The sequence below is a fragment of the Ranitomeya variabilis genome, chromosome 1, assembly GCF_051348905.1.
Source record: "Ranitomeya variabilis isolate aRanVar5 chromosome 1, aRanVar5.hap1, whole genome shotgun sequence".
NCBI lineage: Eukaryota > Metazoa > Chordata > Amphibia > Anura > Dendrobatidae > Ranitomeya > Ranitomeya variabilis.
The window spans coordinates 171,334,236-171,357,853 of record NC_135232.1 but is presented as its reverse complement, the minus strand read 5'-3'; the positions used below and the strand labels follow the sequence as shown (position 1 = coordinate 171,357,853).

Here is a 23,618-nt window from a genome sequence, read left to right as displayed (position 1 = left end):
AATTAAAGTACAACCCTTTTAGAGACCATGAAAATAAGCAAGTTTGCAATTGACTTGCGTTTTTTTATCTGCTGTCCTTCCCCCTACAACAAGAGATTTTATTTTATAGTGTAGAGCTTGTTTCTATGGAACTCTTGTGGGAGTAGTTAATTGCAGGAGAGGGGTTAACTCTAAACAACCCAGACAGATCTCTACAGCCTATTGATTTTTGTACGCTAATTTCTCTCCCCCCTCTTCTGAAGTCATAAGTCGCTAGGCCCGCAGCAGTTTTCAGAGCAGATCTGCTAGTCTGGAGTAGTGATGGGCGAACGTGCCTGTATAAGGTGTTATCAGAGCATGCTCAGGTGCTATCCGAGTATCTTGGGGGAACTTGAATAATATGTTAGAGTCCCGACTCCCAGCGGCTGCATGTCTCGCAGCTGTTAGACAACAGCTCCACGTGCGGGGATTGCCTGTTAGGATTGTGGAGCGTCTTCTGAGCAGAAAATGCCAGAAGAAAGGACATGTTACTACTATTAATGGCTTGGTGTTTTTAGAAACCTGAAGCAGATAAAGTTCAAAAGTCTGAGCATTGGCACAGCAAGTCGTTTTTGCATAGAAGGGCATTTATTCATTCTTTTGATTGCTTTGACAGGATTTTCAGATGAATTCTGCCTGAAAGATGTGACTTAGGGCTCATTTCCACTTGCGAGACATACGTCTGTGTCTCCCAGGTTAAAACCCTCTTCTGGCGCTGGCACTTGGGAGCGGAGCGTGCAGCTCCATGTGTTGCTGTGCGGCCGCACGCTCCTCTTGAGTGCCGGCACCAGAAGAGGGTTTTAACCTGCGAGACACGGACGTATGTCTCGCAAGTGGAAGTGAGCCCTTAGAATCGCAGAATGTTAGAGTTGGAAGGGACCTCAAGTGTCATCGTGTCCAACCCCCTGCTCAATGCACATTTGCACTTGTTCACGAAATTTGTTCTCTCAAAATCTGCTTCCCATAAAATGAACAAAATGCACGTTAATGTCAAAACATCATTGCTGTGCACATGTTCCGTCTTTGTCACTTTTTTCAGCTACTTCAGGGTTTGGAAGTGAACTTGTTTTTATCATCAAAAAACCCTTTAGGGTAAGTGCCCATGATCAGGAAATGGCGGCACTTTGGACGCAGCGTGTTTTCACTGTTTTTAATCACAGTTAAATCCACATGTGTTGAACCATGCAGATTTACTGCATCCAATATATTCTATTGTTGAAACTCTAGTCTCTGCAGCAGAAACTGACCTGCTGTGGCTTGTAAACCTGCGCCACGGGTGAATTTATCCAGCGGTAAATAAAGTACCGTGGGCAGGAGATTTCTTTAAATCCCATCCGCTGTGCTTGTATCGTAGAACTCAGCATTTTGGACGCAGTGCTTGTGAGCTGCAACCAAAACGCTGCTATTCCTGATCGTGGGCACGTACCCTTAGAATCAGTAGAATGAATTGGAGCCATGGCCATTATAACGAGAAGGCACGACGTTAACATGAACAGCATCTTTTTGCAGAGGATGCGTGATAAATACTAGATGGCATGAAGTGTTATAACTTGGTAACGAAAGTTAAATTTTAGCTACAACATCTATTAAACCTGCTGACCTCATAAGCACTGTGTTGATAACCATTAAAAACTAGGTTAGGAGCTAACCTAGGTCAAAAGATCACCATAAATGTATTTACTTTAGATTTGGAAAAAGTGAAACCTTTGATTTACGGTTTGTTCAGTAAAATCTTTTAAATTTGGCAAAACAAAAATTGAAGCAAACCTCAAAGATTTGGTTCAAATCCTTGTAGACTGAGCCCTCTCGGGCAGGGTCATCTCTCCACCTTCACCAGTCGGTGACTTGTAATGTTTAAGATTATTGTACAGTACTTGTTTTTATTATGTAAAGCGCCATGGAATAAATGGCACTATAACAATAAATGGTCAATGAGGCTTAGGGTTGAGCCCATATGCTTTTAAAAACAAACTTTGCAAGTTACCTGTTCTTATAAGTCCTCCCTGTTCTAAAGAAGTGATTATTTTATTTTTTTCCCCCATCCAAGAAAAACAGGCTCCATTATGATCAGAATAATCAGACTGGTTTTTCTCGCATGTGGAGAAACTGGTCGCCTGACCTTACCCTTACAGTGCAACAGTAGTTTTTGTAACTCTGATGTCACGAAGGCCATTTCTGTTCTAGTTTAGACATACCACATAACGCATTTTGTTCTTCAATACTGTTCGTCAATTAGTTAATGGAGATGAGAGCCCACTTCCAGCTTCAAAGCAGCAAGTGGCTATATATATATATATATATATATATATATTATACACACTTTTTCACTATAAAAATGCATGTAATCTGCACATGACTGCATCAATAAAGTTTCATCAAAGCCAAATACCAGGAAGTATCAAAAACAAAGCAGCTTTATTTAAAACATGACAGAGCAACAAGAGACAAAAACCGCTGCATCAAAAAAAGTGCAAGTGAACAGTTAAGTTGCCTCCTTGTTTCATCACCTTGTGATCATCCACATCAGTCTTTTTCCTGCCCACTTTCTGACTGTCGTAATGTCTAATTATTGTGGAGGAGGCCAACAAGTGACGGTGGTACTGATAAACATTTATATGCGATTGGGAGAAGACAAACAGATATAACAGGGACACCCATCATATATAGCAGAGAAATAGAACATATCTGTGCTAAATAACAATGCATAGAAGGTGCGTGTATAGCAGGTACTATATACTGGTAAGGTCAGTCCCCACGTATGAGCAGAGGAGGTAAAAGCCGAAGTGCAAATTAACCCATTTGTATAAGGCTACTTTCACACTAGCGTTGTTCAATGCACGTTGCAATGTGTCGCTATGTAGAAAAAACGCATCCTGCAAAGTTGCCCGCAGGATGCGTTTTTTTTCTCCATAGACTTATACATATTATAATAAGCATTGCGTATATACGCATTGCGACGGAGTGCCACACGTCGCAACCATCGTGCAACAGTTGCGTCGTGTTTTGGCGGACCGTCGGCACAAAAAAGTTACATGTAACGTTTTTTTGTGCGTCGCGGCCGGAACTCCGTCCCCCTCCTCCCCACTCATCACACTGGGCAGCGGATGCGTCGTAAGACTGCATCCGCAGCCCACGTTGTGATTAACACACTGTCCGTCAGTACGACGGTTTACGAAGGCCCATACCGACGGACTAGTGTGAAAGTAGCCTAAGCAAGTAGTTCCAGGGGGCAGAGCTTACCAGAAGGGAAAGTGACCCTAAGCCGGATGGCAGGATCAGTGTGTCCCTGTTATATCTGTTTGTCTTTGTATTGCGCCACTTTTATCTTGTTACTAGTGATGAGGGAGTGTACTCGTTGCTCGGGTGACCTCCGAGTATTTTATTGCTCGGAGATATAGTTTATCGCCTCAGTTGCATGATTTGCGGCTTCCAGATAAGCTGAGTACATGTGAGGAATGCCTGATTGTTAGGGAATTCCCACATGTATTCAGCGTATCTGGAAGCCGTAAATCATGCAACTGAGGCGATAAACTATATCTCCGAGCAATAACAAATACTCAGAGGTCACCCGAGCGTGCTCTGGAAAACCTGAGCAACGAGTACACTCGCTCATAACGACTTGTTACCGGTTCTTATTAATGCTCTTCTAATAAAAACGTATGCTTTTATTGTACTCACCTGTTAGTCCTCCTTATTCTCCTACTAATCTCATGTTCTTTGGAGTTGGTGTTGTCCTCTATAGGGTGGGCCACTATTAGTGTAACCACCTTTGCATTCAGTATGCAACTGGGATTTTCCTCTCATTAAACATACATTATACCTACGGTCGTGGAGATCATTTTATCTGTTTGTTTTGCAGGTACACTAGAAACTTGGTGAATGAAGGAAATGGAAAGTTTAATCTCATGATTCTCTGCTGGGGTGAAGGACATGGCAGGTAAAACATTCACAATTTTTGACTATTTAGTCTTGATTAGTTGATGTAGCTGAAAATATCACCAACTGAAGATTCCAACTAACTGTACAGTGGTGGCCTGCAAAGCCCCCTTCCTCAAGACTAGGCAGTCTAGTGGTAGATCTGGAAGCAGCTGCAGGCGTAGACATGTATGTGCAACCAGCGTACAGGGGCCAAATGGGTATGGAGAGGGGCCAACGCACATTTTTACTACCTATTCTTATGCTAGGACATAAGATGATGCATTTCATGTCTCCCAATTACTTTTCAATTGTTAAAAATCCATAAATGGGAGCTCTATGATAAGCTAATGAAGTGTAGGCCCTTCTACTGTTGTTCCATCAGCCTTTCAGCTGTCTGTCTGCCCCAGCATGTTTCCAAAGTGAAAATCCAACCCAGTTGCAATACTGTTAGGATCGCAATATGACGCTATTCACTTGTACTGCTTTGCAGTGACACCTAGCAAACTTTGATCACCAGACAAAGTCTCCATGTGGCCTTAGCCTAACAGCCTAACACTATACCTTCCTCATGTATTGTAAAAAAAAAATGACCTGATCCTGTCTGACAAAATCCCTGGTTTCCTTCCTTTATGTAATGCACAGACCAAAAGTGTGTGAGGTGGGTTTTGGTTTTTCTTTGTTTGTTTAGCTGGTCAGTAGATCCCACTAATTTTCATCCATTGGTCTTCTCAAATCCCTAAAGACAACTGGGGTGAATCGTGCAAAGGGCAAAAGTTATAATTGCCCAGGAGCCTCCATGATTTTTTTTTTCCAGAGTAAAAACGCATCTAACAGTGTGAGTTTGCAATTAAAAAAAAAAAAAATATGCTACTTACGGTATCTCTTGGGTGGCAAAAAATCTAGCATATCCTCCCAAAGGGGTGGAGCCGCATATTCATCCCTGTAATGAGCGGCACCACGTGACCGCTCACACAGGACAAGCTGCCGGCGCTGAGAGGGAGCATCGCGGGAGCTGGGTGAGTATTTTAATGCAAGCGGGCGGACGCACAGGGGGTGACCACGAACTTTATTTTAAACACAAAAAAAACCTTGATTTTTCATTCCTTCTCTCCAGCGAATGCTGCTGGGGAGAAGGAATGAATGCCGGCTTCAGCACCACAGGCAGGGGGGACAGCGCTTACTGTAGCGCTGTTTCTCCTGCGGCGGTACATGCACACGGAGGAGAGTGCACACTGTTCTCCGTGTGCGGGACGCTTTGCGGACCGTGCTGCCGGAGAAAAACTGACATGTCTCTGTGTTTTGCACACGGTCCGCGAAAAATCACTGACATGTGCAGAGATGCATTGATTTTAATGTGTCTACGTGTGTCAGTGTCTCCGGTACGTGAGGAAACTGTCACTACACGTACCGGAGCCACTGACGTGTGAATCAGGCCTAAAAGAGACAACCGGCTCATGCATAGTGAGCTGGAGAGTATGTAGAGCTGTGATGTTACTGAGAATATTAGCCGAACGGTGCTGGATCCTGGAGAAGACGGCGGTGGGTGAGTAAATTAAAATACAGACTTCATTGGCATGCATCTTTAACAGTATCACACTTTTTATGAAGACCCCCAAAAAGATAAAATGACAGTCTAACAATAAAAGGTTGTTTATACGGCACTTCATCTGTACCATACACTTGTCTGATTACATTGTCCAAATATCGTTTAGTTGGGGCGTGGCTATGTAGCCGAAGAAGGAAGACTCACCTAATGTGAGCTCCAAGTATCCTGATCCTATCCTGCCGCTTGGACTTGTTAACGAGCTGTGATAGCTGGGGTTGGAATTCTATACCCCTAGGAGCCTGGTGAGCCCTCCGAACGGCTGCTATAAGGATCTGAGACGTCAGGAGCTGCGGTGGCTGGGACGCTCAGAGGACTACACGTGCAGCGGCGGCCATTTTTGGTGTGCGCGCTCCAGGATACAGGACGCAGCGCCGACTTCTCTTAGAGCCGGGCTTTCACCTCCCTGGAATCAGCGGTCGCCGGACCTTAGCCGTGAGCGCTGTGGAAGATTTGTGTGCAGGAGCCCGGGGACCTGAGGTGGACGGTGGTGCGGGGGACAGCGGCCATTATTACAGCACGCGCCCTAACAGCAAGGGAAGCGGTGCTTCTTGTCACATTTGCCGATTGGAAGGTGAGCGCATAACCTGAGATAATAAAGGGGTGGTGCAGTGTGTGCCCTGAGAAATTGGGCCCTGCGACCCCCCTATCAGATACTTCATCTACCGGCGCCATAACATTAGAGGGATTAACCCCCTCCCTGCTGTTCCCCCTGTGGAGACTGTGAACTCGCTCATATATAGAGCCCAGGTGAATATTACAGCTACTGCCTTTGTAACTCTCAATACTCCTGCTGCCTGTCCAGTGGCCTCTTTGGAATACAATCCAGTATTTAACTCTACGGGGTCTGAAATTGGGGCACTGTCTATCTATAATTACAACTGTGATTACGTTGTGGAGTCCTTTTTGCTGCCTACCATGCAACACTCTAAAGGAACAGGGGCTGCTGATAAATTAAGGAAATATGCCAGGGATGATCCCCCTGATAATGTGCGCACTCTCAGAAATAACCCTGCACAGGTCCAGCGCAAAGGCCGTCCTTCTGATAGTAATGAGGAGGGAGAACAGGATGAATTGACTCTTAAACAGGCTTCCAAGCAATTAATGCAGGCTATCTCCCTCACTAGATCATCTCTTACAGAAAAAATAGAGGATATGCATATTGAAGTGGGCCGTTTGCGGCATGACATGCAAGCTATGAGAGGGCGTATTTCGGAGGTTGAAACAAGTCTCGTATTGAAGATACTATCACTCCTATGGAGGCTAAACTGACAAAAGCTGCTGGCTCCGTAAACGCTTGGAAACAAAAGGCAGATGATTTGGAAAACAGACTGCGTTGCAATAATATTCGAATTATCGGTCTCCCGGAGCGTTCGGAGGGTCAGCAACCCGAGCAATTTCTGGAAGACTGGCTTAAGACCTCCCTGAGGGACGGATTCTCCTCAACATTCGCAGTGGAGAGGGCCCATAGGGTCCCAACGAGACCTCTTCCCCCCCCCCCCCCTGGAACTCCGCCTCGACCTTTTCTGGCACGTCTCCTCAATTGTAGGGACAGGGACACTATTCTTCATCTGGCGCGGCAGAAGGGCCTTATCAAATTCAACAATGCTACCATATCGATTTTTATTCAGTCGCCATGACAGCACCATGAGAGAGGGGATCCGCCCTTCAGGGACAGGAAACCCCAGACATAAAAGGGCGGCACCTCACTCCCCCGTCAGTTGGTTTCCTGTCCCTTACAGGGGAACCTCTTCAGGCAGACCCTATGAAGAGGGTCGAAGATAAAGAAGATATCCCACTCCTGACAGGCCGGCGCAGGTAGCGGGGGTCCCCTATCTCGGCCTGATCAGTTTGTGGAAGCACCACACGGCAGGGGTACTGTCTAGTGTCAGTGACAGCAGTGAGAAGCGGCCTCAGGTGGCATAGGCTGTCTTCTGATGTGGACCGCTCACGTACCTGGTAAGTATGCGGGGCTGTGTTTTACGGGGTCGTGTCTGCTGGGGCCTCTAGAGATGTGTGCGCTGCCTGATGCAGGTGCGCTGCTGCGCGTTGTTCCGGGCGGTGCTGGCCTCCTTGGTCGCGCGTCGGCTTGCAGAGCCGCAGTCGCGACTGGAAGTGACGTTTCCGGATGCCGCGGCTGGGCGGCGCGGCCTGATGACGCGACCGGGCATGCACAGTAGCGCCGTCCCGCTCAATGGCGGCGCCCTGTTGTCCGGACCGTGCTTAATCTCGGGAGGGGGCGGAGGCGCGACCCTGGAGGCATACCCTATCAGCGCTCGGTACTGGACGCACCACCGGAAATCCTGCTGTCCCCCATCCGGGGGTGGTACCATTGGGGCATATTTAAAAGCAGCAGATGACAGCTGCAAGGGGTTCCTGTTCCGTTTTTTTGTGATGGAATCGCCGGAAGGAACACCACAGTTGGACAGGCAGCAGCAGCAGTTGGAAGAGCCTCAGGTGACCTCCCAGCGGCGGTCTAGTGGCAGTAGCCGCGCTGGTGGAGCTAAAGGGGCTCAGAAATCAGTCAAGTCCTCAAGCCGTAAGGAGTCTCCGGCTAAGGACCCCCCAGTCACGGTACCATTCGCTATAGGGATGGGTAAGCGATCTACGTGAAAGTCCGCTTCTGATTACTGTCCCTCCTTATTCCCTCTCTCCTTATTAGGGGAGGAAATGTGTGTCCAAGTCCAAACATAGGGAGTGTGCCATGTGTACAGAGCTGCTTCCAGTTGGACATAAAAAGAAATTATGCAGAGCCTGCATACAACGTCTAATTGAGGAGGAGGCCCCTGACCTTACGTCTACACTTAGAGAAATGGTTAAACAGGAGGTCAGATTCCATGAGATCCAGGTCTCAGAAAACAGTTTCCAAAAAGAGGAAGGAGATTTCATCCCCAGCCTCTGATGTGGATTCAGATACAGGTGGTGTGAGCTCGGATTCTCTTCCATTATCTTCATCATCAGAGGATATAGATTCTAGCCGAGCTTGTTTATCACTGGATAGGATTAATCACCTAGTCAAAGCCGTCAACAACACTATGGGGATTGAGGAGACCCAGTCAGAATGTTCCATTCAGGACATAATGTTCAAGGGCATAGACCGTAAATCCCAAAGATTTTTTCCAGTAGTGGATAAAATTAAATCACTGATTACAAAAGAATGGAAGAAACCCGAAAGGAAAGGGTCGCTTCCACCAGCGTTCAAAAGGAGGTATCCTTTCAAGGAGGAGCCTTCATCCTCATGGGACAAAGTCCCGAAATCGGATGCAGCAGTGGCCAAAGCATGCAAAAAAACTTCTCTTCCATTTGAAGATTTAGGGAATCTAAAGGACCCGCTAGATAGGAAAGCCGACGTGTTCCTTAAAGGTGCCTGGGAAACATCAGCGGGATCCCTGAGGCCGGCAATTGTGGCCACGTGCACAGCCCGGTCGTTGATGGTGTGGCTAGGCCACCTAGAAGACCAACTCAAAGATAGGATCTCATTCCTAGGAACCTTATCTTCTATGTCGGTAATTCAGGATGCGGCAGCTTTTCTCTCGGATGCTTCAGCGGATTCTGTTAGGCTGGCCGCAAGGTCCTCAGCCTTATCTAACGCAGCCCGTAGAGCACTTTGGATAAAATGTTGGCCAGGAGACTTACAGGCCAGATCAAAGCTGTGTGGCATCCCCTGTGAAGGTGTTCATTTGTTTGGACCGGTGCTAGATGAGCTACTGGAAAAGGCGGGTGACAGTAAGAAGCGGTTCCCCTTTTGAGAACTTTTTTTAGGCGAGACTACAACAGAGGATGGTCTTATCGCAGAAGATCTGACAGAGATTCAAATAGAGAATCAACCAGATATAACACCAACAGAAGAAGAGGTAGAGGATATGTTTAATTCCTCTCGGGACTCTAAAAAACCTCAATGACTGGCGGTCCAGGTGGGCGGTAGGCTTTTAGCCTTCTACCCAGCCTGGTTGCAGATCACCAATAGTCCGTGGATTCTCAGTATCATTAAAGAGGGTCTAAGATTCGAGTTCCATCATATCCCTCAGGACAAATTTAAATTAACACCCATCCGTTCTTCTCCTGCAGAACAATTGGCACTGGAGTCTGAAGTCCAAGATCTCCAACAAAAAAGGGTTCTGATTAGAGTCCCCACGGATGAGCGAGGTAAGGGGTTTTATTCCCCTTTATTCCTGATTAAAAAACCTGATGGGTCATATCGTACCATCATCAACTTGAAAGGCCTGAATAAATTCTTGCTGATCCCATCCTTTAAAATGGAGTCTGTGAAAACGGCAATAAAACTTCTCTTTTACAATTGCTTCATGGTTGTCTTAGATCTGAAAGACGCCTATTATCATGTCCCAATACATGTAGATTATCAGCGTTTTCTCAGGGTGGCGGTTTCACTTGCCGGCACAGTAGAGCACTTTCAGTATCAGGCACTCCCTTTTGGTGTTGCAGTCGCGCCCCGTGTTTTTACTAAGATCATGGTAGAAGTTATGGCACACCTTCACGAACAAAACATACTAATAATTCCCTACCTAGATGATTTATTGATTGTGGGACGTTCTGAGTCACATTGTAAAGACCAATTGGGAAAAGTGATAGCAGCATTGCATGAATTAGGATGGATTATTAATCTCAAAGTCTCGTCTGCAGCCCTTAAAATCACAAGAGTTTTTAGGTCTTATCATAGACTCTAGTCAGCAGGAATGTCGCCTGCCGGACTCAAAAGTGGATAGTATTCATCGGCTGGCCACCAAAATTATTAGTAATCCCTTAGTTTCCTTAAGAGGAGCGATGTCACTTTTGGGGTCTCTTACTACTTGTATTCCGGTGGTTCTCTGGGCTCAGTTTCACACCAGATCCCTGCAGTGGGATGTCCTACATAATTTTCGTCGTCTGAATGCTAATCTCGAAAGTAAATTTTCACTATCTGTTGAGACTACTAATTCATTAATTTGGTGGACACACATACCAAATCTTCGTAGAGGGGTACCCTGGACAAATCATATAATGCGGGTAATAACAACTGATGCTAGCCCCAGGGGTTGGGGGGCGCACTGGGAGAATAATTGGATCCAGGGTCTGTGGTCCCAGTCTGAACAAAACTCATCCTCTAATCTAAAGGAATTGTTAGCAGTAGAACGCGCGTTAAATGGTTTTCTTATATCCCTACAGGGTAGACATGTCAGACTATTCTCTGACAACCAGGTGACCGTTGCCTATATTAACCATCAAGGAGGTACACGGTCTGGTTCGTTAATGGAGGTTGTGACTCGTATTTTTCAGATGGCCGAGAATCACCTACTTTCCCTTACGGCTCTTCACATAAAGGGAAAACTCAATACCATGGCCGATTATTTAAGCCACAAGGAGACTGATCTCTAAAGCTGGCTGTCTTCAATCAGATCGTGCATTTATGGGGATGTCCAGAAATAGATCTCTTTGCCAACCGAGAAAACTGGAAACTACATCAATTCTGTTCCTTAAATCCAAGGGACAACCCGTATGCAGTCGACGCTCTTCTAATCTCTTGGAACTTCAATCTCGCTTATGCCTTTCCCCCTCTAAACCTAATTCCTATAGTTCTGAGGAAAATACGGGAAGACAGGGCCCGAGTGATCTTAATAGCCCCGTTCTGGCCCAGAAGGTCGTGGTTCCCATGGTTGAGGAGGATGTCCTTTTCCCAGCCATGGATCCTCCCAGAATTGCCAGACCTTCTCTCCCAGGGTCCAATTCTGCATCCACGAGTAGCCAACTTACACCTAACAGCGTGGAATTTGAGAGGTCACTACTAAGGGGGAAAGTATTTTCTCAAAATCTTATAAATACACTTCTTAAGAGTAGGAAAACCTCTATGACAAACATTTATGTCAGGGTTTGGAAAAAGTTCCTATTGAGTTCAGGAGCGCAGATTGACAAGAAGCCTTGTATCAATCAAATTTTAGAATTTTTACAAAGGGGCCTATTGATGGGCTTAGCCACTAGCACCCTCAGAGTTCAAGTGTCGGCTCTGGGGGCGCTTTACAATTCTAACTTAGCCAGCAATCACTGGATATCTAGGTTCTTCAAAGTGGTTACTAGATCCAGACCAGTCATTAAACAAAAGATAGTTCCATGGGACCTAAATCTTGTGCTCTCAGCTCTAACACAAGCCCCGTTCGAGCCTATTGACACTATCCCAATAAAGATCCTGTCGGTTAAAACGGCCCTCTTAGTTGCACTCACGTCCGCAAGAAGGGTTAGTGATCTACAAGCATTATCTAGACAACCTCCATACATGCAGTTTAGGGAAGATAGAGTTATTATGAAACCTGACCCCCTTTATCTTCCAAAAGGTGCTTCAAAATTTCATAGATCACAGGAGGTGGTCCTACCTTTGTTTTGTTCTAAACCCTCTAATGATAAGGAGCATAGATTTCATTGTTTGGATGTAAGAAGGTGTCTTCTTAAATATATTTCAGTTACAGACACCTGGAAAAAAAAGAACTCCTTATTTATATCATACCAGGGTATTAGAAAAGGTCTTAGGGTATCAAAATATACACTAGCCAGATGGATTAGGGAGGCAATCTCTCTTGCTTACACCGCAGGTGGCATGGAAATACCAGTGGGTATAAAGGCTCACTCCACTTGTGCTGTGGCCACATCCTGGGCGGAGAGAGCAGAAGTGTCGATTGAAGACATTTGTAAGGCGGCCACATGGTCTTCTCCGTCTACCTTTCTTAGGCACTATAGATTAGATCTAGGTGGCTCCTCCGACCTCACGTTTGGGAGAAGGGTGCTTGAAGCAGTCGTCCCTCCCTAGTCTCTTTTCTTCTCTGAAAGTCTCTCGTGGTGCTGTCATGGCGACTGAATAAATACGTAAGCTACTTACTGGTAGCAGTGTTTTTTCAGGAGCCCATGACAGCACCCTTATATTCCCTACCCTCTCTGCTTGTATGGGTCAACACTTCCTTTAATCAGTTCCTAAGTTTATTCACTGGGTGAATTGTACCTTGTTTTAAAATTGTTTATATGCTACTAACCTAGAAGGTCCTTTCGTACTCTGTAAACCAACTGACGGGGGAGTGAGGTGCCGCCCTTTTATGTCTGAGGTTTCCTGTCCCTGAAGGGCGGATCCCCTCTCTCGTGGTGCTGTCATGGGCTCCTGAAAAAACACTGCTACCAGTAAGTAGCTTACGTATTTCCGGACTTCTCTATGGAACTCCAAAAGCAGCGGGCACGATTTATGGAGATCAAGAAACAACTTAGATAAGAATATCATCTACTCCATGCTTTATCCAGCCCAGCTCCGCATTGTCCATGAGGGCTCTTCTTTATTCTTTACGGATCCAGCAGAGGTAGCCGAATGGTTGCGGTCTCAGAAGGGGTCCATTGTGAAAGACTCCTAATTTGGGTTCTTTGTCTAACGGCAATATAAATGGAGCTCTTCGTATGGGTGCGAAAGATATCAACAATACCGGATACTGGATTCAGTGAGGGTATCCCCTTTTTCAATCTGACTGTAGGAGTATAGAATTATGCTCCTCTATTGTTCAAGTTTTGCTTGGTTTGGTTTTGTATACCAGTTTTGATTGTTTGTGTACGGTCGCCGCCAGTACTAATTTTTTGCTCTGTGTGATGTCTCTGAACCTCGCCCGAATAACAATGATACGTAATATTCTTTCTTTTGCATATAAATATGGGATCTGAGATTGTATGTATGACCTGGCATATACGGGGTATCATGACTCCTCGGAAGATCAAGGTTTTCTCGCAGATTAAAAGATATCACCCTCATGTTGTAGCGCTAGTGGAGACGCACCTGACTAGGGATACGGCTCGGTGTGTGCAAAAGCTGTGGGTACAATGGTATCTTCATGCATTTCATACCAGCTACTCACGAGGGGTTTCTCTGTTGATACACAGAGAGGTTAGATGGGAGGCCAGGGAGGCACGGCGAGATCCTGAGGGCCGTTTTGTCTTTGTACATGCATTCATTAATTCGCGTGAATATGTGATATTGTGTGTTTATAACCCTCCCCCCCGCTAATATATCGGTTCTCCGTATGGCAATGGGCTTCTCCTTAAAATATCCGGATGCTAATGTTATTTGTATGGGTGACTTTAATTTAGTCATGGATCACTCCATGGACAGATTGAGACTGGATGACGCAGTATCTGGGGAGTCTTTGTCTCAGCCCCCTTCCCAAATGGCACTGTTTATGGATGGCAGCGGTTGGCTAGACCTATGGAGAATGAATCACCCGGAGGTTCGGGGGTACACTTGTCACTCATCTATTAAGCGATCTTTATAGATTATATATTTGGATCTGGTGGTTTGGCATTGTGGGTGGATAGTGTTGAACATGGCAATAGGGGGATTTCAGACCATAGTCCAGTTATTCTTAAACTTAAATATGGGCAGCCCAATAATAATAGTTCCTGGAAATTGAATCCCTTCTGGTTAAAATTAATAGATTCTAGTGATAGGACGATCGACCAGTTAAATTGTTTCATTTTCACTCATCCGGAACCCCAGAATCTTGGTTTATTTTGGGATACCCTAAAAGCATACTTAAGGGGGTGCTTGTCCTCTACAATCTCTTACATTAAAAGGGTAACGGCGGGGGAGAATGATGAGATAGAACAGCGGTTAAAAGACTCGGAGGCCACATATATAGCTAATCAGACTAGCAGTAACAGGGTTGAATGGCTCACTTCCCAAAGGTTGTATACCCAGCATGCAGACGTTAAGTCAAAACGCAAATTATTTTTCACCCGTCAGTTCTACTTTGAGCTGGGGAATCAGGCCAGTACACTCCTGGCTTTCTTAGTACGCCAACACAACACCTCTAACACAATATTGCAGATTCGTGCACTTGATGGCTCATTAGTATCCTCTACTGATGAAATACTTCAATGTTTTTATGATTATTATAAATCTCTGTATAAATATAGCAGCGGTCATGATGTCCATGAATGTTTAGATTACTTATCAGATATAACATTCCCTTCATTGAGCCCATCTCAACAAGCCTTTATGGATGCCGAGTTTACTTTGGAGGAAGTAGAACACGCTATAGCAGATATGGCTACTGGGAAGGCCCCGGGACCTGATGGGTTTCCCATTGAGCTGTACAGAAAATACTGAGATGTTGGCACCACTTTTATTGAAGGTACTAGGGGGAATATGGGAGGGAGAGTCTGTGCCTGAAACGTTTTATGATGCCAACATTATTGTACTCAGGAAGCAGGGGAAGGATCCTCTGGATTGTGGATCGTATCGCCCTATATCTCTGGTAAACGTAGACTATAAAATCTTTACTAAAATTCTGGCTACCAGGCTGAATACGATCATATTAGATCTTATACACCCGGACCAAACTGGCTTTATGCTGGGAAAAAGTACTTCCATTAATATTAGGCGGGTTCAGTTGGTAATCCAATATAGCTCTCTAGAACCAGATAATAAATGGGCATTAGCGTCGCTGGACGCGGCTAAGGCTTTTGATTCCCTTGAGTGGTCCTTCCTTTCTGCATGTTTGCGGAAGTACGGTTTTGGGGACAAATTTTTGAGGGGTAGGTACATTATATATGAAACCCAGGGCGCGTATGGTTGTAAATAACTCTATCTCTGAACCTTTTTCCTTACACAGGGGAACCCGCCAGGGATGCCCTCCTTCCCCGGCTCTCTTTGCCCTGGCGATAGAGGCTTTGGCAATTCGGATGAGGTCCTCCATTGACATTAAGGGAATACACATTGCGGATCGAGTGGACATCATTGGTCTTTATGCTGATGATATGGTGATGTTTATGGATCAAACAGAGGATACGTTGCCGAAAGTGATAACGATTATAGATAAATTTAGCAAATTCTCTGGTCTTTATATAAACTGGGATAAGTCTGCCCTGATGCCCCTTTCTCACACCCCAATGTCACGTCTCGAAACTCTCTCGTCGTTGCCCATCGTCTCCAATTTTAAATATCTGGGAATCCATATGTCTCACCGTAGTCAACTTGATTTACAATTTAATATTTACCCATTATTGGACTTGGTTAAATCCAAGTTTGCTACCTGGGATAAACTACCGCTCTCTGTGGCTGGTCATATCAATCTGATTAAAATGATACTGCTCCCCAAATTGAGTTATTACTTTAAACAGTGCTGTGCCAATACCTAAATCCCTAGTTGCGACTCTAAACTCCCTAATTACGTCTTTCATATGGGGGAAGACTAGGCCCAAACTTAAGCTGTCTGCTCTGCAGAGACCGAAACAAGGGGGTGGAGCGGCTTTGCCGGACTTCTATTTATATTATCTTGCCGGGCAAGCTAAAATGATAGATAAATGGATGCCCAATAACTCTCTTCCTAATTCTGAGAGCCATTTGCTCTATTCTGCCCGGGTTGATTGCCCACTAGGGTTTCTGGAGATGGAGAAGGTTGGTGTTCCTCGTCTGCTGCCTCTACTCCGGCTGGCACAATTAACATGGAGGCAAATCAAAAAAATTACTAAATCTGTAGATATAGTAGCGGAAATGCCACTGTGGAATAACAGTTATTTCCCGGGATTGTTGGGCCACCCGTCCACGGAATTTTGGATATCGCATGGTGTTCTCTCGGTAGGCAATATACATAACCAGGGGATCTTTATCTCCTTTGAACAATTACAAAATACTTATAATATCCCGAGGTCTCAATTTTTCCGTTATCTACAATTAAGATCAGCCTTTCAATCGCACATGCGGAATATGGGTACAGGTCGAGCCATTTCATCTTTACCTTTAATAGGAATTCTCAAATCGCAAGGTCCTCAAGGTCTTATTTCCTCTTTATACACCTATCTGTTATCCATAGGAGGGGGGTCTATTATAAACTCTATTAAAGGGAAATGGGAGGGACTTCTTCCTAATACACTGGGGGAAGAATGGGACGATATTTTGGAATCTCCAACTAAGGTTTCCCCATCAAATAACAATAGGATGACCCAATTATACATCATATACCAGTCTTATCTGACCCCGATTCATCTTTTTAAAATGGGCCGTCTCCATTCGTCAGATTGTCTGAGATGTCATTCCAGTGATGCAGATTTCATTCATATGATTTGGAGGTGTCCTGTTATTTTTCATTATTGGAAAGAGGTGATGACATTATTGACGTCCTTGTTGTCGATTCCTGTCCCACTTGAGCCATTGATCTGTTTATTTGGGGTGTGGGATGCGGAAGCCTGGGATCACTACACTGGGATTTTCTTGCAAGAGACACTGTTCATGGCGCGAAAGGTACTGGCGCTGCGATGGATGGGTGGTTCTTGCCCATCTCTTAGAGCTTGGGTTGATCTAGTAAACTCAATTATCCCATATGAGCGGACATTATATCAGAATAGAGGATGTCCTGATAAATTTGAGAAAATATGGGGTAGATGGAACTCCTCCTATCACACTTTATAGTCTGCAACAATTCAATATCCATGTGAGAAGCAGGGTCTATGGCTTCGGGGGCATTGCTTACAGGATGAAATATATGCGAAATTCTCTTTTTGGCGGCGTCCTATTGGTAGTTAATGTAGTTAACTTATACCATAGAAGATTTATAAGATACTAATGATCGACATGCACCATTTGTTACTTTTGTAATATTCCAGATGTGACGATGCATTGTAATTATTTGTTGTGTTATGTTATAACTGATAATGATGGACATGAATGCAAATGTGTGTATTGTATGATTTATTTTGCAATTAATAAACGAATTTTAAAAAAAATATCGTTTAGTTAAAGCCAGACACTTTCAATGTATAGCAAAAAAAAACATTGATAATGGGTGGATGGGGTTAAGTTAAATAACAAATTGTTACTCTTCCAAACAATCAACACATTCACATTATGCCATGGTTCAGTGGAGGGGTGAAACTTTTTAGTGGGCCTCTAACCAGGTACCGGTAACCCCGATTTACAAATATGGTGGCGTAGACTAATAGTGGATGTAGGAGAACCTCAGTAGATGACAGAGCTGTTACTTAAAAAATTTCTATACAAAGTCATTTATACAAAGACCAACACTGAGATTACCGCCATATTGCAACCATATAGTGGAAGAAACGAGATCTGCAGTCCTTTACTCTTCCTGACTTTCTGGTCCAGACCAACGTGACAACTTCTCCAGCCAAGACTCTGCTGCAGAGATTACAACAAAGACACATACGACTTCTCACATTTCTACATCTATCCACAACCTGCACAAACTGCTCGTATGTGTCCCTATTACTGCACCTTCTGTGTGGTGCTGGGTGACCTCTAATTCTCCTCCTACTGGAGCCCTACACTGTCCTTTTCACTCAAAGTAACAAACACTGTAGATTCCGCCACACACAGTATTATGACCGTACTGTATGTATGGTGACCCCCAACACCGAATGATCTGCCATCTGTCACTTCCCCACAGCCCTACATGCAGTATAATTGGCCTACATACAGTATATTGGCTCCACACATCTCCACACTGTATAATGGCTCCTGCACAGCATGATGGACCCCACACAAATCATCACACTGTAGAATTGCGACTGCGTTCCACGAGAGGCTCGGGGTCGCATGTGGATGACTTCCGGCTTAAAGGGACACTGTCACCTGAATTTGGAGGGAACAATCTTTAGCCATAGGGGTGGGGTTTTCGGGTGTTTGATGCACCCTTTCCTTAGCCGCTGGCTGCAATATTGGATTGAAGTTCATTCTCTGTCCTCCGTAGTACATGCCTGCACAAGGCAATCTTTTACAATGGTGCTGTGTTATGGTGCCCTATTTATTCATTTTTTTTTTTTTTTTCCAAGCATAAATACAAAAAAGTTGTAGAACTATATATTAAATTAAAAAGCCCTATCGTATGTTCTCAGCCAGTTTATTGGCTTTACTAAAATAAAGAACATAAACAATACAAATTGAAGGTTTTGAAAGCAAAAAAAAAAGCTCTTTGAAAAGATAACTAAACATGGCAGCCAATAGACGTGTGCTAGAAATTACATCTAGGTAATGGTTCAAGAGAAACTTTAAAAAAAAAAAAAAATTAAAATATGACAACCTGCTCTTGTAGACTATTATCTGCTCAAACAGTGACTTCCAGTTATGGACCATTTGTAATAAAGATATGGTACCATCACGATGGTGATGCACCTGACAAAGCTCTCGGCCACCGTCTCTCAAACCCCCCCTCCCCCTTCCCCAAGTCCAACTACACTATAATTTTGATAAGTGGGTGGAGCTTTGAAGGAAGGGGTGTGGTTAAGTATAGCCAACAAATTTGTTATGCTTAATGCCACAAGGGTGGTGTAAATTACACAGGACTGTACTCCAGTCATTGCCTGGAGTACATATCTTGCAATGGAACATGGCAGCTGAGAGATGAGACAAACTCCTTCTTAATTCATTTTGGCACATATTACTCCAGCGCAGTCTTCATCAAGACTAGAGTGCAAGATGCGAGACCAAATTAATCGGGGGGGGGGGGGTATATAATTAGATTTAAAGACCCCTGAAAATAAGACCATACCTACTAATACATGAATAAAGTGTCAGTTCTCTGCAAGATAGATTGGCCTCCATTGTAGTTGATAGAGGTAGCACAGGTGCAAAATACTGATGAACGATCACTCACCACGATCATCCATGAGTGGGTGGATGCGTAGTATTTTAAATGCCCACAGATGGAGGTAGTGCACAATGCCGGCTTACTGCCTTCTAGTGATACCCATACCATTAGATCAGGAAGCCTGCCCAGCACTATATAAGTTCAGTTCATATCCATGTGCATTTAAAATACTAAGCAGTAAGTCCCTCACCTCAACCATCCCTCTCCCACTCTGGTGGGTTGGGGTGTTGTTAATCAGCATTTTGCACCTGTTCTGTCTCAGTCATTTACCACTGGAGCCTGTCTTCAACCAGCACTGAACTAGTTAGTCATAAATAGCTACAATGACAGACGCTGACTCCTTCTATATTGAAGCATCTAATGAACCTGTGCCAAAGGTCAAGGGTGGGAGTAATCAAGCCAGACATGTCACTTCAAGCAAGAATCACCAAGCTGACTTGCCTACTTTGTTCTTTTCATATGATGTGTCCAATCACTGGAGAAGGCCATCATGGTCGGAAGAATAGAAGGAACAAGTGAAGAGTAAGACCAGCAACCGCATGGCTTGATACAATCTAGATACCGGCAGAGAAGACCCTGCTGGACCTATCTAGAGTTGCACAAGATCGCTCTTCCCACAGATTGTTCATCCATCAAATTGTAATGGCTTGAGATTGATCCGATGGCCGATAAATAATAATGAGCCTATGCAAAGGTCATTGTGGAGGGAGGAGTAGCAGTCTCAACTATGACATTGCCTATTGTGATAGGTAACTCCTCTATACAAAGCTGATGGCATAGGATCCATCAGTCATTGTAATCCTTTCTCTGCTGATATGGAGCCTGCTGAGAACTCTTCCTGAAAAGACAAGAAGCATGAATGTAAAAAGGCCTAGGGCTCATTGTGGAAAAAAATTGAAAGACCATATGTAGAAATAAAACTTTTTTTTTTTGTTTGTTTTATACATGTATAACATGTAAACCTAATCTAAAAAATGATGGCTTCCCCTTTAAAAAAAAGAGTTAAAGGCAAACTTCTCTTTTTAATCTTTTGCAATATTCTACATAGGTCTACATAAAAATTAGTGGAGAGAAAACAAGGAGACAATAAGTGCAATAGGGTCTTATCCGATGGTACAGATAAATAAGAGATGTGGAACCACTCACCTGGTGTGGTTGCAAGCTATCAACATGAAACGGGTATATGTACAGCTGCCGCAAGACACCGATCAAGGAAAGACAAGAAAAAAGCCCGTCAAGCCAGTGGTGTAGTTCACTTGCATTGCTGATAACTCATGAAAACAAAATAGCTTATCAATAACATTGGTTATCCTTAAATAGGATTATCTAGAACGAGGTAAGTGCCACACCAATGTATTAATGGGACTAAATACGGACAAATCATCAACTTACGTAAGCAGAAAAAGGGGGAGGACAAACTCATGGCAGAGGTAAAATCCAAAAAGTTTTTAATATTAAGGTTTTAAAACCTGTGTTTAATGATGGCCCTGATTTTTCCCATTACCTGGGTTGGGATCCACAAATCAGTAACCAGTGCAGTGGCACATGGCTTTATTATTGGGTTTTCCATCAGAGAAATCCCTTTGCAAGATCCAGTTTGATCCCCGTTTGGGATTGCTTTTCTCCTCAACTATTTGACCACATTTTACATTATTAATAGGCGCTTCCCAACCTTCCATTTTAATCTTTTTCCTTAATGTTTTTAATGAATTTATTTAGTTCTAATAAAAAAAAAAAATATATAGATAAAAAAAGAACACAGCAGCGTGCATGAATCTAGGCCATGTGAAAACAGACAAATATTCAATATAGGACCCATCAGAGGGAGGTCACCTTGCCATGGTTGATGGGCACACATGAATTGGCCAATTTATGCACCAAGAACCTTCAGTTCATCTATTACTGTAAGTTCTATGAAAAAAATGTTTATACTTTGTAAAAAAAAATATTTTTGAGAAGTATAATCTATATTGAATATTTGTCACGGCCTAGATTCATGCATATGTGCTGCTGTGTTGTGTGTTTTTTTTTTTTTATTAACTATATGATGCAGCATGCACGTGTTCACATTATTATTAATATATATATATATTTAGTGTAGTGACCAATGTGACAGCCAGGGGGTGCTGTGTATGCGCTGCAAGATGCACTTGGAGGCATAATTGTGACGAGACAAAGTCCGTCAGTGTTGTGAATGGCAGAGGGAGTCTGCGTGGTAAGTCTGATGCATTGTTGTTGTTCTGGGACCTGTAGTCCCTCGAGAGTTTGTATAGTTATAAGGGAGACTTACTAGGCTAGTTGTGTGAGATGGGCGGGACAAGCTAGCCACACATCCACACTCCCACCTGTGGGAGTGGTTAGTACTATATAATGTGACTGAGGGATGGTCACATGGTCTTGGAGTGTAGACCTGAGTGGCCTATGCCAGAAGGTCCTGGAAGCCTGTGTTGGAAGTCCTGGGGAATAGGATTCCTGAAGAGCACATGGCAGGGCTCTGGACCTAGTACATGCCAGTGTGTGGAGCGGATGGAGATCCGTGTTGTACTGACCGGGGTCAGAGTGAGAAACGTCTGAAGGATACCTCTGTGGAGGAGAGGTATCCGAGAAACCTGTGCGGCACCAACAGGTAACGGAAAGGGATCCATGTTATAATAACCGGGGTTAGAAGAGAGACATTGTGTATGGGGCACCTCTGAGGCCAAGAGGTGGCCAGGAACCTGTAAAGGTCGCCACCAGGTAATGGACAGGGGTCCGTGTCTTATGCTGGCTGGGGTCAGAGACGAACTGTTGTGAAGTTGAATACGTCCAGATGGTGTACAAACTGTTACTAAGTTCCTAAGGATGTGGTTTATGTTGTGAGAAATAAACCTAAAAGACTCCGTTTTATAATAAATCCGTGCCGGAGTGTTAATCCCGCGCCAAGCGAGTGTCCCCAAGACACGTAGTAGGCGCTATGCTAATATATATATATATATATATATTTTTCTGTATTTTCATGACTGTGAAAATTGTGCATTTACACTGAAGGTATCAAAACTATGAATTAACACATGTGGAATTATATACTTAACAAAAAAGTGTGAAACAACTGAAAATATGTCTTATATTCTAGGTTCTCCAAAGTAGCCACCTTTTGCTTTGACTGCTTTGCACACTCTTGGCATTCTCTTGATGAGCTTCAAGAGGTAGTCACCGGGAATGGTCTTCCAACAATCTTGAAGGAGTTCCCAGAGATGCTTAGCCCTTGTTGGCCCTTTTGCCTTCACTCTGCGGTCCAGCTCACCCCAAACCATCTCGATTGGGTTCAGGTCTGGTGACTGTGGAGGCCAGGTCATCTGGCGCAGCACCCCATCACTTTCCTTCTTGGTCAATTAGCCCTTACACAGCCTGGAGGTGTGTTTGGGGTCATTGTCCTGTTGAAAAATAAATGATGGTCCAACTAAACGCAAACCGGATGGAATAGCATGCTGCTGTAAGATGCTGTGGTAGCCATGCTGGTTCAGTATGCCTTCAATTTTGAATAAATCCCCAACAGTGTCACCAGCAAAGCACCCCCATACCATCACACCTCCTCCTCCATGCTTCACGGTGGGAACCAGGCATGTAAAGTCCATCCATTCACCTTTTCTGCGTCACACAAAGACACGGTGGTTGGAACCAAAGATCTCAAATTTGGACTCATAAGACCAAAGCACAGATTTCCACTGGTCTAATGTCCATTCCCTGTGTTCTTTAGCCCAAACAAGTCTCTTCTGCTTGTTGCCTGTCCTTAGCAGTGGTTTCCTAGCAGCTATTTTACCATGAAGGCCTGCTGCACAAAGTCTCCTCTTAACAGTTGTTGTAGAGATGTGTCTGCTGCTAGAACTCTGTGTGGCATTGACCTGGTCTCTAATCTGAGCTGCTGTTAACCTGGATTTCTGAGGCTGGTGACTCGGATAAACTTATCCTCAGAAGCAGAGGTGACTCTTGGTCTTTCTTTCCTGGGGCGGTCCTCATGTGAGCCAGTTTCTTTGTAGCGCTTGATGGTTTTTGCCACTGCACTTGGGGACCCTTTCAAAGTTTGCCCAATTTTTCGGACTGACTAACCTTCATTTCTTAAAGTAATGATGGCCACTCATTTTTCTTTACTTAGCTGCTTTTTTCTTGCCATAATACAAATTCTAACAGTCTATTCAGTAGGACTATCAGCTGTGTATCCACCAGACTTCTGCACAACACAACTGATGGTCCCAACCCCATTTATAAGGCAAGAAATCCCACTTATTAAACCTGACAGGGCACGCCTATGAAGTGAAAACCATTCCCGGTGACTACCTCTATAAGCTCATCAAGAGAATGCCAAGAGTGTGCAAAGCAGTCATCAAAACAAAAGGTGGCTACTTTGAAGAACCTAGAATATAAGACCTATTTTCAGTTGTTTCACACTTTTTTGTTAAGTATAGAATTCCACATGTGTTAATAGT

At 44.2% G+C, this 23,618-nt stretch overlaps 1 protein-coding gene across 1 annotated transcript in view; it reads left to right on the top strand.

The window, feature by feature from the left end:
• Positions 1-23,618, top strand: part of CDO1 (cysteine dioxygenase type 1) — a 53,296-nt gene that overhangs the window by 15,864 nt on the left and 13,814 nt on the right. Inside the window, exon 2 of the mRNA XM_077290638.1 lies at positions 3,878-3,955. Within this exon, the coding sequence (XP_077146753.1) occupies positions 3,878-3,955 (78 nt within the window). The remainder of the gene's footprint in view (positions 1-3,877; positions 3,956-23,618) is intronic.